Source organism: Amphiura filiformis, chromosome 18 (assembly GCF_039555335.1).
Source record: "Amphiura filiformis chromosome 18, Afil_fr2py, whole genome shotgun sequence".
Taxonomy (NCBI): domain Eukaryota; kingdom Metazoa; phylum Echinodermata; class Ophiuroidea; order Amphilepidida; family Amphiuridae; genus Amphiura; species Amphiura filiformis.
The window spans coordinates 16,443,539-16,460,407 of NC_092645.1; the positions used below are offsets into that span (position 1 = coordinate 16,443,539).

The 16,869-nt window shown below is 39.0% G+C and overlaps 1 protein-coding gene across 1 annotated transcript in view; it reads right to left on the minus strand.

Moving 5' to 3' along the window:
• LOC140139930 (uncharacterized) overlaps positions 1-16,328 on the minus strand; it is a 30,402-nt gene extending 14,074 nt beyond the window's left edge. Inside the window, exons 1-6 of the mRNA XM_072161711.1 lie at positions 16,027-16,328; positions 12,505-12,748; positions 6,424-6,557; positions 4,763-4,953; positions 4,103-4,295; positions 147-916 (exon numbers count right to left, since the gene is read on the minus strand). Coding sequence (XP_072017812.1) covers positions 147-916; positions 4,103-4,295; positions 4,763-4,953; positions 6,424-6,557; positions 12,505-12,748; positions 16,027-16,056 — 1,562 coding nt within the window. The 5' untranslated portion in view covers positions 16,057-16,328. The remainder of the gene's footprint in view (positions 1-146; positions 917-4,102; positions 4,296-4,762; positions 4,954-6,423; positions 6,558-12,504; positions 12,749-16,026) is intronic.
• Between the last annotated feature and the right edge of the window lie 541 nt (positions 16,329-16,869).

Consider the following 16,869-nt stretch of genomic DNA (forward strand, 5'->3'; position numbering starts at 1 on the left):
TTGAAATTTCGACGTTGAATCAACGTTGAAATCGGGTTGAAATCAGGTTAGAGTCGATTTGCAAATACTAGTACAACGTGATTTCAACGTCGAAACGTCAACCTGATTTCAACGTGATTTCAACGTCGGGTGTGCCCACTGGGAAAGGATGCCCGGTAACAATACCCTTTGTGTCTCGCATTGTAGCAGGCAGTCCAGCCCAGTAGGGATTCGGTATGAATGTCCCCTTCAAAGACTTTGTTGCATGGTCCATTGTAGACCTAACCCTTTCAAAGTAATCGCTGTCACCAATGTTGGGATAGTGCACCCACACTCGATCGGTTTCTTCATCCAGTTTCAATTCACCAGCAGCGGGATCATGACCGACTGCTAAAAAGGCAATTGTGTTCTTCATGCCCTTCCCAATAACATGACGTCCAGTCTTTTGAACGTCACCAGATGTAATGTCTTTGCCTGCAGCTTCTAGAATTCGTATCGCTATATTGTACGGTAATGATGTTGACGACGGAGGCGTACAGTCTTCCAGCACGAAGCATTGGTCAACATCTTTACCCTCCTGTTCACGCATATCAATAATGGATGTGACACATGGTCCCGGTGCTTTATGGGGTTTCTTCTTAATCTTAACCAGCGGTTTCCCCACATGTCGCACAACGGATTCCCCGTTGTAGCTAACTCCTATTGCGTCTCCATTAGTAGTGAACCGCTTACCAAGATTGGGTGACAACTCAAGACCAAGAACCTGTGATTTGAGGAGTATGTCGGTTGAGCCTAATGCTCCTGCTCCTAAGATGACCACTTTGGCGCGGACTATTTGTTCTTTCACCTTGAATGACTTCTGCTTACGGAGATGGTGGATGTAGTGAACTCGCCATCCATCCGAGACGGGATCTTTGACTACGCTTCGTACTTCAACCTGAAAGAGGACATAGCATAAAATAAAAATTGAAGTTGAAGTTGGGTATGTGGACTGCTTAGTCACGTCGGCAACTCTTGAAATACTTGGTATGTAAACTGGTAATGGCAAAAATGGCAGACATTTTAAACTGAAAATTACGAAAGAAGCGATGACTTTTGGTAAGGCAGGCCCATACATGTCTAAATAAGACCTCTTCATCAAGTAGCATTGTGCTATACTTGCCGCGATATTTCAATTCCCTTTGTACATTAGAGTCAAGCGGTAGCATGACCAGCAAGTTTTAAAAAAAACGACTGATAAAGAAGAATAAACAGATGCACCGCGGACTATATTTACACGAAACAAAACGCTATTGTTCTGTGATATTTTTCGTTGGGTACAAAATTTATCTAAAACCATGCTAAATCTTATTTATTGTCCAAAGTGTAATATTTTAATAACTCATTAATTCAAAAAGTTACACCAATCTTACAGTCAATCCGATTGTTTGATAATAAACAAACATTCTTGTATTATTTCACGCGGTATTTCATAGCCAAAATTAGTGTAAATCATAGCTAATCATACTGATATCCAGAATCTTTCGTCAATGCTCCAGCCATACATGGCTGTCACTTGCGCACTACTTTTTGAGATTCACTTTCAAAATATACCCTATCATTTTCCTGGATACCCTACATACAAATTCTGGATCCCATTCGCCAAAAAATCAAGTTTTTCACAATTCTTTTATTCTTTCCGGACTACAGCATACATTCATATTAATATATACTCCACTTTCACACGTCGTTATATCGGGACGTCCCTGTGGCGAAGTGGTTAAGGCCATGGACTTCTAATCCACTTTTGAAGTTTTGCCCAAGTTCGAAACTTCCCACTACCTTTTTTTTAATGTTTTATTAACCAATTTATTGTCATAAATCAAGAATAACACCATTTCGAACATCCATTGCTATTGTGATATTATATTTTTTTCATCAAACAAACATGTTTCATTTTGTATTCACATTTAGGCCTAGGCCTAGGGCCTACTTTCACCATCCAGATGCTTTCACCATGCCTGACTATCATGATATCTTCGTCATTTAAAACACATTTATCAGTGGCTCTGTTCACAGCTCAGACTGAAATTATATTTGGAATAAATATCATAAATTGTCACAAATTAAAATCACAAACAGCGAAAGATCGCCAACAACTGCCGCTGAATATTGTTATCCAACTAGATTTCCCCACAGGGCTATAAAGAACCACAAACCGCGAAATTTGGATATATACTAGATTGCCCTGCAGGGCTATAAAGAATCACACACCACGAAATATGGATATCCAACAAGCTTAAACTATAAATTAGCTCCCGATAGAGGGCAGGGCTTGATAAGGGAAATTAAAATCACAAACCGCGAAAGATCGCCGACAACCGCCGCTTAATAGGGATATCCAACTAGATTGCCCCGCAGGGCTACAAAGAACCACAAACCACGCAATTTGGATATCCAACTAGATTTCCCACAGGCCTATCGATTATAAAGAACCACAAACCGCGAAATATGGATATCCAACAAATTAAGACCACAAACCGCGAAAGATCAACAACAACTGCCGCTCAATATTGATATCCAACTAGATTGCCCGCAGGGCTATAAAGAACCACAAACCGCGGAATTTCGATATGCAACTATTGCCCCACAGGGCTTCAAAGAACCCCAAGCCACGAAATATGGATATCCAACAAGCCAGATTATAAAGAACCACAAACCGCGAAATATGGATTCCAACAAATTAAGACCACAAACCGCGACAGATCAACAACAACTGCAGCTCAATATTGATATCCAACTAGATTGCCCCACATGGCTACAAAGAACCAGAAACCACGAAATATGGATATCCAACAAGCTTAAACTATAAATTAGCTCCCGATAGAGGGCAGGGCTTGATGAAAACCACAAACCACGAAAGATCGCCGACAACCGCCGCTTAATAGGAATATCGAACTATGTTGCCCCGCAGGGCTACAAAGAACCACAAACATTAAAACACGATTATATTGCCTACTCGGGGCATTTAGACGCTTCCGTAGTATAGGCTTAAATATAATGCACATTTACCAGTTCCGACTTGAAGTAGGCCTAAATCGGACTTACTCTCTGTGTCTCTCTGGCATTGTCAACATTGGGTGTGTGTTGTTCATATTTACATTTTCTTTACATATTTACGTTGCCTTGAATAATTAAAATATATTAAATTATATTAAATTATATTGATCATTGTGTACGCCTCTTATCATTACAGTCACGTGTGACAAGCAAGTTTTAAAAATAAACGACTGATAAAGTTTTGTTTAATTATTTATTGTCATGAATCCAGAATTGCAACTTCAAACATCTATTTTTCGTTTTATTTGTTTTATGGAGCACATCCTAACCTGATGCTATTCCAAGCTTGGAGCTGCTTGGCTACATTCATAAAAAGAAAAGAAATCTACCAAAAAACGTTGACAACGTAAAGAAATCAGCAAGTTTAAAAAAACCCACCTCGGCTCACTTTTTGAAACTTGGTCCCATTTTAAACACCAACAGCAAATCAGTGTTTTTATTTTATTTCAACAGAACACAGCGTTTCCAACAAGATTACAAGCCTATGTGTTATTTGTTTAATTCAATCATTAATCATGATTATTATAAAACAAAACACAATAGGATATTGGCTTACCGTGCAAGAACAAGATAATAACCTTTCAGGTCGTTCCAGAAAGCTTACAGCCTTACAAATTAATATCGCATCTGCACATTAAAGATACATAACACTTCTGGAAATGTTTAAATTTATATAAATATGATAAAGTTTAAATCAGAACCTTTTACAAATGGGACCAAGTTTCAAAAAGTGAGCCGAGGTGGGTTTTTTAAACTTGCTGATTTCTTTACGTTGTCAACGTTTTTTGGTAGATACAATCTTACATGATCTAATAAGCCTTTATTTCAAAATAGGTCAGCCTGAGCGTGGTCATTAAATAGATCGCAAACAATGGATATAATAGGCCTACCATGCCCAATGAGAACCGTCTTTCCAAGACTCCCGATTTTTGCAGTTGCTGTTTGTGTGTGTGTTGTTTTGTTTGTTTGGTGTGTGTGTGTGTGTGTTTTGTGGGGTGGGGTGTTTTTTTTTTCTCGACGCAACTGTTAAGAAACACAAATACCTGTGTAAAATCTTCGCTCCGTGCGCCTTTGCGTCCGGTAGGTAATTCATGTTGAGCGTGTTCTTAGCTCCGGTGTTACACCCACTGCAGCAATTCCCGCAGCTAATGCATGCAGGCTGAGGAATTCCTGCACTGTTCTGCTGCTTGTCATTGAAGTTCACCAACAATGGAGTCCTAAAGAAAACAAAATAACATCATATTTGGCTAAAAAAATAATGCTATGTCTCAAAGTGTCATGGCAGTTTCAAAAACGAATGCGGAATGAGGGTTTTTTTAAAGATTTTTTTTTATAGATTTAAAAAAAACTAAATTATGAATTAGGCCTAAGATGTCATTTTCGAGTGTTCAAAAAGTACACAGTATAAAATTATGGTTAATTAAACAATTGAAGTACAAACAACAATTGTTTTATACCTTAACAATGCGAGTAACGAATCAAGTAACCTTTCTTCCAAATTTGTCTCAGAATTTCATGATTTTACGGCACACGGTGAAGAAAAAAGTCCACTGACCATCCAGGATTCGAACCTGGGACCTTCGTTGCTCTAGTCCGACGCTCTAGGTTTATTTATCTTTTAAGTTAGCTGATATTTTCTTTCACATATGTTAAAACAATGTTTTTTTAAATGGTTATTGTTTACCTTTTGAATATTTTTGTGGCATCGAGTGATTCTATATCGGCAATGTGGGCCGCTGCTTTGGCCATTCTTGACATTTTGGGTAGTTCTGGAAAGTGTTCGGGGTACACTGTAGGTTGAAGCATGTCCAATGCTCGCTTTTTATCCGTGTTGTTCATTGTTTCTAGATCTTCACGTAGTGTCTTTGGCCAAACCTAATACGGGAGAAAGATAATATAAAATGTAAAATATTGAATGAATTTTGGCATACTCGGTGGAAAATCTGGGTAATTTTAATGTAACGCTACATGTAACCAACTATTAATAACAACGTAACTATTTCGGTAAAAACAATCCTTTGGTACTGCAACAGTTGAGTTGTTCATACACTGTAACTGGACCAAGTACACTGTTAAAACACTCACTGTGTAAAATACCCGTTGGGTAAATCATTTAACCCAATATTGGTCAATTTTACCCAACATTTGGTTATTATTTATAGTAGGCCTAAATTGCCCTATGTTGGATAAAACTGTACCCAACATAGGGTAAATTACAGAAAATAACCCAATGTTGAGTAAAATGTACCCAATGTTGGGAAATACGTTTTACCCAACTTGTTTTTATACAGTGTTCTAACAGTGTACAACGTGTTATCCGGCGTTTTAACTGTGCAAGTCTAGTTCAACCAACCAATAGCTGTTCTTTCGGGTGGGTACAACACTAGGCCTACTCCCCATTCCAGCAAAATACAGAACTAATTTTTTGGATTAAAACAAAACTGAAACATAGCTAAATCCTAATTCTTTAGTTAGTCCTAACTGGCAATGAATGTAAAATTTCATTTTCGTATTCTGTGACAATCAATCCCAACCCAAAGACTTGAACAAAGCCTAATTTCAAGTTATGCATTCTAATTTTTGGAAAACACATTTTCCACGCTTTTTCATAACCAATTAACAAAAATAACATCTAATATTAAAATTATGAGCTAACTCTTACCCTATATAGTCAAGATTTTGAATGCTTACGACTTGTGCCAAGTCTTACAATTTTGTGACTACAATTGTAAGAAAACATGCAAAATTGCATGTTTTTGGACCTTTTTCCCTCAAATTGACCAAATATTAAAATTTGACTTTTATTTCCAGTTAGGACTTACTAAAGAATTATGATTTAGCTATGTTTCATTTGGCAAAACAGTTTAATATTGTTTTAAATCCAAAATGATTAGTATTGTATTTTTCTGGAATGGGGAGTAGGCTCCTGTATACACAGAGAACATTCGAGCCAAGATACAGACCTTTAGATATGTGGGCGAAAAGTATCACAATGAGGTATTTGCTTACTTGTTGAATGCAATGTTGAAATTTTTTCTCAACTTCAGATTCTTTGGGCATCTTGGGTTGACAAAATGAGGCAAATATTTTGTTTAAGATTAGTGGACTGTCGACGCTCATGAGCTCTCATGGACTATCAAAAGCACTAACAACTATTAACACCATCCTGAAATACTTTGGGGTTGCAGTTCAGGGCAACTGAGCAAGTTAACATTTATGAGGGATGTGCCTCCTAAGCCCCATCCTAGTACAGCTACATCTGGCTCCACATCACCCCTGTACCCCACCACACCAACACTATCCCGAGGAATGCTTATAGGCCTAATAGGCCTATACATTACTAACCTCATCCTGAAATACTCTGGGGTCGCAGTCCAGTGCCACGTTGGCGTTAATGAGTGATGTGCCTCCTAAGCCGCATCCTTGTAGTACAGCTACATCCGGGCTTATTACAACATCAAAGAGATTGGTTGGGTCACCTAATAAAGACACAATTCACACTAATCACTGCTAATATGTTATTGAAATCCCCCCCCCGTCTTTTTCAAACATCCCTTCAATGGGCTATTCCAGACGAAGAAGACGATTCGGGATACTCATGCTCAGTTCAGGTGGTGCTCGATCTTGGTCGTGCCGGTCCTATACTCGACTGACTAAGGTTTCTTTTAACATGTTTAGGCTTACATTTCTCATTGAGAAACATCAATTTTAAAGGAATACGAAATCAACATTCCAGTTGAAATCCATACACCCCCCTATGGAAGATATGACTTTGCACAGGGAGTGTATAGCATTTAAATGGAAGCATGACCCATTCAGGTAGCCCATTTTAGCAGCCAGTTCAGCCTAGTAGGGATTCAATATGAACGTCCCCTTCAAAGACTTTGTTGCGTGTTCAAAACTAAAAAAAAAGTGTTCTGAATTAGAACACTAAAAATTGTAACACTTATTGAACATATAAAAGTGTAGGCCTACTGATTGTGAACACCAGGCTAGTGTTCCAGACTTTAGGCCGTATAAAATTAATGTTTTGGTTCTCGTCCAGAGGATTTTCATGAATTGATGAGGGAGGGAGGTGTTTTTTTTTTTTTTTTTCAATGTAAAATTAGCATTGTCAGTAGTTTTCGGTCTTCTCCAACAGTGCTCGAGGAAACGATGAGGCCCTTTTTTTTTTTCAAATGTGAGATTCTGAGGATAAACCCCTAGAGCACCACAAAAAGACTTGGAAGTGATGCTTGTTCTCTAATAAACTTATTTATATGTATGAAAATTTCATAAATCATTCCAAAGTCTAAAAAAATCTAAAAATCTAAAAAAAAAAAAAAATCTGACAAATCCCAGAAATTGAGGAGGGAGGGACGAGAACCAAAATATTAATTTTACACGGCCTTAACACAACAGTATAATTTGTGAACACGTGTGTTCACCTTTTGAACACTTGATGTTAACATATTGTCGTCATTTTGTGAACATGGTGTGTTCATGTTTTGAACACCTAATGTTAAAACTTTGAACACAAAGTGTTCCAAATCCTAACACATTTACATGTTCAATGCCATGTAACACTTTAAGAACACATTTACATGTTCAAAATCAAATGTGTTCAGCTTTAGAACACTTGTGTTCTAATCATTTAGAACACTTGTGTTCTAATCTTTGAACACTGAGTTGTGTTCACAAATGTCATACACTTAGTGTTCTAGTCTGGAACATTCATATTCATATTCATTCATATTTTATTTCCATAAAAATCAAAGACATTACAAAACATATGACACTTAGGCCTACATATGTTCAATAAGTGTTACAAAAAGGGATGCAATACGGCTGCACAAAGAAAAGTACAATGGGTCAATGTATAAATGTACACCTTAGTCCGAAATTTAATTGTAACAACAGACTCAGTAGTAAATTACAGCAAACCTAGGGCTAGGCCTATGCATGTTTGACTAGTGCAACATCGCAATTAGGGGAAGGTGGGGCATAACGGAACACTTAACTTTGAGGATGCTCTGTGACGTCACCATAAGTAATATGACTGTAAAAATTATATGTTCAGTTGAAGTTTGTATTTACCTTTAATATACCATTAACCAATATAACTTGAATCTTACAATTTTTATAAAAATGAAGAAATATTTTCAACAAAAAACCCCGTTTTGCCCCACTATCGGGGCAAACGGAACCCCTATGGGGCAAAACGGCACCCTGGGTGTAAACTTATATCAGTTGTTCCATCGGTAGGCCCTAGGCCTAGTTATATGTAGGCCTATATTCAGTTACAATATTAAGTGGGCCTACCATCTCTGTGGAGTGAGTGGTTAACTTCTTATAGGCCTAGTAGGCCTATAATATGTATGACCAATATTTGATCAGAAAGAAATATTCAGTAGGCCTATCATCTCTGTGGAGTAAGTGGTTAACTTTTAATCATTAATTCTATCTGTAGGTCTAGTTATATGTCTATGTTTCAGCGAAGTGTTTACCATGTTCGAGTAGGCCCCTAGATAACGCCTACATTTCCTTGAGTGAAGACAAGTTATGTCCAATTGGGGCAAAACGGAACCCATCTGTGGGACAAAACGCCTGGGGCAAAACGGAACCCTGTTCCGTTATGCCCCACACCTAGGAGGGTTCCGTTTTGCCCCATACCCGATTTTTTAGAAATAGGTTGCATGCATAATACATCGTAGCATATAGGCCATGCACTTAATACAGCTCATGGCTAGTACCTTCATGTTTACAATATACACAATTATTTGGGAATCCGATATTAATGAAGTAAAATTTCAGCGCATTAAACATCTACATATCTTAGCCTTTAGGCCTACACCAGACGGGTAGTAATTTTTTGACTCGATCTTGCTCGAATGTCAGTGGATTGTTTCAGATAAAATTTTTGTTGTAAATCCTCGTAGCCATACTTGTGTTCCTCAATATGATTTGCATAGACGGCAGTATTGCGAAGGCCTATTTTTCCAGGTGGTTCCGTTTTGCCCCGGGGGTCCGTTATGCCCCACCTTCCCCTACATCTATTCCATCAGGCATGCCATGGCATGAAATCGACCCGCATACTGACCAGTTGTAAGACACACTCGTCAGAGGTTTAGGCCTACAGTATAATTCACATTAGGCCTATATCAAATTGCAGATTTGCACACTGTCTGACCATGTGACTATTGCATGGTCATGATTGATAAGCTTACTGCGCATTCATTAAAATGCACTAAAACCACGCAATACAAAAAACGATGAATTTACATTTTTAGTCTCGTTGTTCTATGATATGTGGAGAACACGTTCGATATATTTGTTTTTAAATAAAATGGTATTTTGTGGGTAAAATCTCACCTCAAATCCCCGTCCAAATCGCGGTTTCTCACTCCGATGACATCGTCTGTTCTATTATACGGTGCAACGACGCATGCGTGGCCCAGCACGTGGTAAATATAGCCTACATACATACAGTGTTCAAAACGAACACATTACATGTTCATTCAGTGTAAAAGTTGTGAACACCTTTATGGGCGTGCACCCAGAGTTATTTGGAGTGTACGGTATAGGCCTAAATTTCAATATTCGACGTAAGGGTAGGCTACCCCTATAATAGACCTATTATCAGGTATTTTTCTATAAACCACAAAATGTTCAAAATGTTCAATGTTCTTTCATTCCGTGCAAGCTGCAGGCCTGTGTAAAATAAAATGAGAACAACTGATGATCTCCATAAATAATAGTAACCAATTATAAAAATGGTTTTACAATCAGGCGAGCATTTTATGCTATATGCCTATTAATAGTGTTGTGAAAATTGTAGATTAAACATACAGTGTTCATTTTATGAACATTTAGTGAATGATCAAACACTATGTGTTTAAAAGTTTCCTCTGACGTTATGTTACGAACACTAAGCATTACAAAATTGAACGCAGTGTGTCAAATAGGCCTATAGGCCTATGTCGAATTTGAACAGGTGGTGTTCTAATGCTGAACATTTCAAACACTATGTGTTAAAAGTTTCCTCTGACATTATGTTACGAACACTAAGCATTCTGAAATTGAATATAGTATGTCAACATTTGAACAGGTGGTGTCCGAATGCTGAACACTTCAAACACTATGTGTTTAAAAGTTTCCTCTGACGTTATGTTACGAACACTAAGCATTATGGTTACGAACACCAAGCATTATGAAATTGAATACAGTGTGTCAAATTTTGCACAGGTGGTGTTCTAATGTTGAACACTTTTTTTTGCAGTGCATGCAAAAAAAAGCTTAGTCCGTCAAGTAGTACCAGCCTCGACATGCTCGACAGCGCGCCCAATGGAGCACCCAAACTGAGCAATGAGTAGGCATATGCCTATCCTCCTCGACGACCTCTTTCGGCCGCTCCGTCGTCCATAAAGGCACTCACACGCCAACGCATACCAGAGTCCACCTGCAAACATGAACTGTTAAAAACACTCTTTTTTGTGCTGGGTTGCCAATGGCAACCCAGCACTTATTGCTTGGGTTCTGTTTTCTGTTGTTTCTATAAGTAATTCATGAAGAAAACGGAAACTTAAAAATGTTGCAAAAAATTGATCAAAATGGTTATGACAAACAGAAATACTAAAATTGGCCTGTGCAGATATCAGAAATATTGTGTTGATTTTGCATGTTAAGGTAAAATAGGTATATGTTTTAGGAAAATAAAGTTCTGAATCTTGACTAGGAAGTTTTGCTGGTTCTCTTCACTAGAACACTTATCTTGGCAGGCTATGGGATCATGTGGGCAGACACACCGGGTACCATACATGCTTTGTAGGAGTTCAGTATCTCAGTGTGTTGTATGGTATGTGATACAATATCTCTGGTGAGAGCGACCTGCTGAGTTATGATGACATATTTAATTTACACATCTTACTCTATTCATGTTCCTAGTGGTCTGTCTGTGGTGGTCTGTTATCTTAATATGTCTTGGATAATTTTCAACTACATGTAACATGTTTGACCATGCAACATGCAGTAAACATGGTAAAAGTTGAATCCCTCACATCGAAGACCTGTGTTAATAAATAAGCAAGATCACTGAATATTGGAAATATGTACATTTCCTGGTAACACGATGATGACCAAAAGCTATTGATGCACACATCACCTTCAAATATTATATTTTTATGATGACAAATATGTCACAACTAGAATGAAGCTTTAGGGCATAGGTCATGATTGAATTTTGTTACTAAGAATATTATCAGTAAACATTCAATTCTTTGCTTTAAAGGTGCTATTTTGGGGTTCAGTATGTGTAGGCCTGTATGTACTGGTACCTTTCGAAAAATAATATTTCTCGAAATTTTGCTTGTTACTTTGTATGCTTAAATTCTCAAAAAACAAAAAGAGCTATGAATGAATTAATCTATACTATAAGGTGCTAACGTCGGTTGTTTTTTAGGCCACAAGACCATTTAGCAATCCATGTAGGCCTATGTGGGGTATATGTGTAGGGGTGTTTGTACCCTAACAGTGTCTGCTTCCTACTCATGCCACCCAAACCTGGTGATAATAATATTTGAGTAGGAGGACAATACATGAGTGGAGATATTTGAGGTCAAAGGTCATCTAGGTGTCAAATGAGGTCATTGTTGATTTAGATTAAGCGATGGGGGAATTGCTCTCCTTTGTAAAAGTACATTTCAATGTCAAACATTACCTAGTGATAATAATCTCTGCGTAAGGGAGCATCAGGTGAGTGAAAATGTTTTGAGGTCATAGGTCATATAGGGGTCAAATTTTGGAATTGTTCGTATTGGGCTTTAAGTTGGTGAACGTAAACCTGAAGAGGAGTAACAACGTAAAGAGCATATGAATTGAAGTATAAGAATTGGAATGGAACTGATGTAATGAATCCAACTGAGTCATCAGTATCTGGGAAAAAGTGCCTGATTTTAGGGTTTGAACCAACCGAATCTTGCCACTTCAAATTATTTTGACTATTTTTACAAAAAGAAATATGAAGTTACTCATTGTGAACAACCATGTCCCAGCACATACCTTTTTAAAGGGATTTTTATTCCATCAAACAATTTCCGACTGGAACAGATTACCCTATTACCATGATTACATAACCACATTTAACCGAACGAAGTAATTTCAAGACACAAGTATACTCAACCATCTCCAAAAGTTCGACTAAACAACAGCTGTGCACAACAACCCTGATCGTTTGGCTCCACTTCGAGTGTCGACCAGTAATCATCCAGATCCAGAGTATCCAGACGTCTTTTTCGTCTCTGGCTTTGGGTGCTCGGTTGGGCAGGCTGGCGAGGGTAGGTCTGGAAGGATTACGAAAGCTCCAAGAATCGTCCACTTTGTTAGGAATTTGACTTATACCATGTAGGCCTATACCTAATCAGCTAAGGTAACAACAAAGTAACAACTTACCGATTGTTTTATTCCCATGGAACGTCATTTGTACCTCTTCAGCGGAATTCAATTCCGTCTCAGGGAAATCTCCGGGTCTCCATTCCCGCCCTTTCTCCAGGACACACACCTTCTTCCCTGCTCTGGCTGCTCTACTGGCTGCGATGGAGCCACCGTATCCCGAACCAATAACTATCACGTCATAGCGAGCATCAATATCGAAGTGTGCGGAAGACAGATAGAAGTCCCCATAGTTTGGTTGAAACTGCAAATGAAATCATGGGTTTATATAATTTAAGATATTGCATGACATGGGGAGTTTATAAGAAGCCGGACATAATTATTATAAGCTCCTTCATCCCCGTTCATTGACACTGCCGGATATACTGACGTATATAATACAAGCACGTGCATGCGCAATATGCATTCTTTGCCTGTGTCGCTGTCTCGATTTATTTCGTTAGACCATTATGAATTTAGGCTATGAGGGTTGAGTCAGGCTATGAGCCAGGAGGTGCTGGTGCGCAACCATCGCCGTCGTCACCCCCACTCGACAGCTCGTACCCAGTGGTGCGTTGGCGCTCTCACACTCCTACGCGTAGTATAAACATTTATTTAATTAATCTGAACAAATATGCCTTATATAATAATCAATATTGAAGGGGCACGTTGTGATCCGCAACCTCATCCTCCAAAAGTTGAATTTTTTTATACCATCACTAACCCTAGGACTACATCAGACATAGACTGTAAGGTACTAATTTCGAGGAGCATAACAAACACCAAATTGGTGTCATAACAAACACCAAATTGGTGTCGTATAACCTGACATGCATGCATTCTTTTGTCGATAGTTGACATGGTCTTTCAATTTGTGCCGAGTGTCCTTGGCAGACTTGACTATGCTTCAGTGGTCATGAAAGGATTCAATAGATAACCTCTGCCCCACTAATCCCCAGCTATTGTCTGAAATTGCTCCTCGGAAAATATATTATAACAACTCAGTCCTCAAATGATAGTCATATAACGACCAAAAGATAAATGACTGACTATCATTGAGGACTGAGTTCCGCAGTCTAGGACTACATAATTATGTTTGTGTAATAACCGTTCTTGCAAATTCGGTCATTGGACAAAGACATCATTCAAATTTGTATTTTGCTTCTGCAGTCTCGACAGACAGAAATGGCAACTGACAACAAAGCGCGCACAATGTCCCAATAAAGGCATTTTTGGAAGCTCGAAGACTTTACAGTATGTATGCCTACAGTCTCTCTAATATAGCCTACCTAGTCGGAAAAATCAGACCCAGAACAAAGTACTGGGTCTGAACTGTTTCCATATGAAATCATGATGAAATCTTGATGGCAAATTGGACAATAGAAGCACATGGTTCTACGTGACAGCTTTTTAATCCCTATTCAGGTTACGTGAATCACGCTATTGTGGACCATCCTTCTGATACTTGAGTGTTTGGACAAGCCGAACGGTTTTTTGTCTACCTCTCTGTTTGTAAACAAACCAGGAGGTCGAAATCGTCCTCCTCGCCGAATACGAAAGTCAGCGTAATTCAGCATCGAAGTGGTTACGTAATTCTCTTGGTTACCGGATCACGCTATTTTGATATCCTTCGAGTACCATATACTATGAGCGTGTTTATAGTGAGCCAGATTATCCGGTATTTAGCGTATAAGTACATCTTATACGGTATTGGTCGCCACTATAAACAGACCAATAGCGCTATTTGCCGCACATATTATACGGAACTGATATCCTTCGAAATCGATGGATATTGCAGTATATTCATTCCGTATACGGCCACTATAAACAGACAAGGATTAACGATACCGTTATTCAAGGAAGTGGAGCAGGGTTATATAACTCTCCGAGCTCAAATTTATCACTGTAATAACACATCAGCTACAAATATGGTACGGTACTGTAGCAATAATGTTAAAAAGTAAGCCGGTATCGTTTCGACGGCACACTAGTGAAACTGGCACCATATTTGTGTCTCCCACATTGCATTGCGGTGACCTCGAACACGCTGAGTTCAACCACCTCGGATTCAGAATAGCGCTATTGGTCGCCACTATAAACAGCCGAGATAACGGATATGTCACATTCCAGCCTAATCCCATATGCGTATAAAAATACCGTATAAATACCGTACACCACTATAAACACGCTCTTTGTGTGGTGATTGTTTCGATCGTAGTTCATTGCTCTGGCGCGTGATCCCGTTGGCATAGTAACATTACGTAACTTCGATACTGAATAGTACGGCACTGTAATATACCGATATATATATATATAGACGAATCCAAATACACGCATTCCTACACCTGACTAGCAGCCTTTAGTTGGGTCCCCGTCGGCTACAATGCATCCAAAATGTGAAATGATTCGGCCTTTTTTACGCCTATTCGGCGGAAATTTTAAACTGCATTACATCACCCGTTTTACACCTTCCGCGAAAACACAGGTAGACAAAAGAATGATTACAACACAATACAGTTCCAACAGTTGTGCAAATAAAAGCCGCCTTACACCTAGAGAAGGTCGAGGAGGGTTAATAGAATAATAGGCCTAATACAATAGAGATAATTCCGCAGGTAATCATGAGGTAATCCCGTCGCATCTATTCATAGAGCGTGTTTATAGTGAGCCAGATTATCCGGTATTTAGCGTATAAGTACATCTTATACGGTATTGGTCGCCACTATAAACAGACCAATAGCGCTATTTGCCGCACATATTATACGGAACTGATATCCTTCGATATCGATGGATATTGCAGTATATTCTTTCCGTATACGGCCCCTATAAACAGACAGGGATTAACGATACCGTTATTCAAGGAAGTGGAGCAGGGTAATATAACTCTCCGAGCTCAAATTTGTCACTGTAATAACACATCACCTACAGATATGGTACGGCACTGTAGCAATAATGATTTTATAAATGGTCGGTATCGTTTCGACGGCAAACTATTTGAAACTGGCACCATATCTGTGTCTCCCACATTGCATTGCGGTGACCTCGAACACGCTGAGTTCAACCACCTCGGATTCAGAATAGCGCTATTGATTGCCACTATAAACAGCCGAGATAACGGATAAGTCACATTCCATTCTAATCCTATATGCGTATAATGATACCGTATAAATACCGTACACCACTATAAACACGCTCACTGATGTACAAATGGATGAACAAAAGGACTATGTATGAATAGATGCGACAGGATTACCTCTATTGTAGGCCTATATAATTATTATTCTATTAACCCTCCTCGTCTTTGCATCTTCTCTAGGTGTTAGGCGGCTTTTATTTGCACAATCGGGCGCTCAAAACACCAGGTTGGTGCTAGCGGGAAACCAAAGATGGCCGACCAAATCTTGACCATGACTTGGCTCGTTGGATTCGTCTATATACCTGGTCAAAATAATGCAACCGGGAAATTCGTCTTTGTCCCCGAAATTTTTATCCCCCCCGACCAAGAAAGCTGGCTACGCCACTGCCTTTAATACCGGTACTCACGCCAGAACTTGAACTAGATGCTGTTCCCATGGTGTTTGAAGGCGTCTGACATGGCCTACTGAGCCAAATCCAGAATAGCAGGTTCGTGATCTGGACTATGTTGTCTGGTGGTATGCTGCTGTATCCTTATGGTGTGCGCATGATATAAACCTGAATTGAGCAACAATAACAAAAAATAGACATCAAAGATCCATTAAAGTTGACAATATTATTCATGCTATATAGTAGTTGTAGTAGTACGGAGTTCCCGCCTCTTATTTCAGGCGCACCGCTTGAACAACGTAATTATGAGTTAAACAACAAACATTTTTCTAATAAGTCAAACAGTCAAAATAGATAGGCCTACTATACTGGAGCACAAGACCATCAAGAAATTTAGCGGACCTCAACATAACAGTTTATACAAGACACAGTCAAAAAATAAATAGTCAACGATTCGGTTGAAGTGGAGCTAAGTTACAGCAAGGGGGTGACACTAAATTCACGGTTGTTCTATTCCCAACGCAAACCTATGACAAACCCCGCTGGTTTGCTCGTTAGAAAATGAGGCCAGTTATCGATCGGTTATGAATAATTAATTTCGATCCCTTGATCATGTTTAATTAGGGTTGGCAAATAACGACGCCGTTAGTTTTGCGAACTCTGCCTGTTCAATGCGAGTAGCAAGCTTGAAAGAGCGTCAGCTAGCAGAGCAGGGAGCAATCCGGTGATGGCGCACTAGTATTTCCCATCAGGCACCAGTGATTTGTTTTTTCCTGAAAGTCTACTAGTTTGAGTCGGGAATGACTTTTTACAAAAGTAATGTTGAAATAAGGACTTGCTGTCAATAATGCGATGAAAACG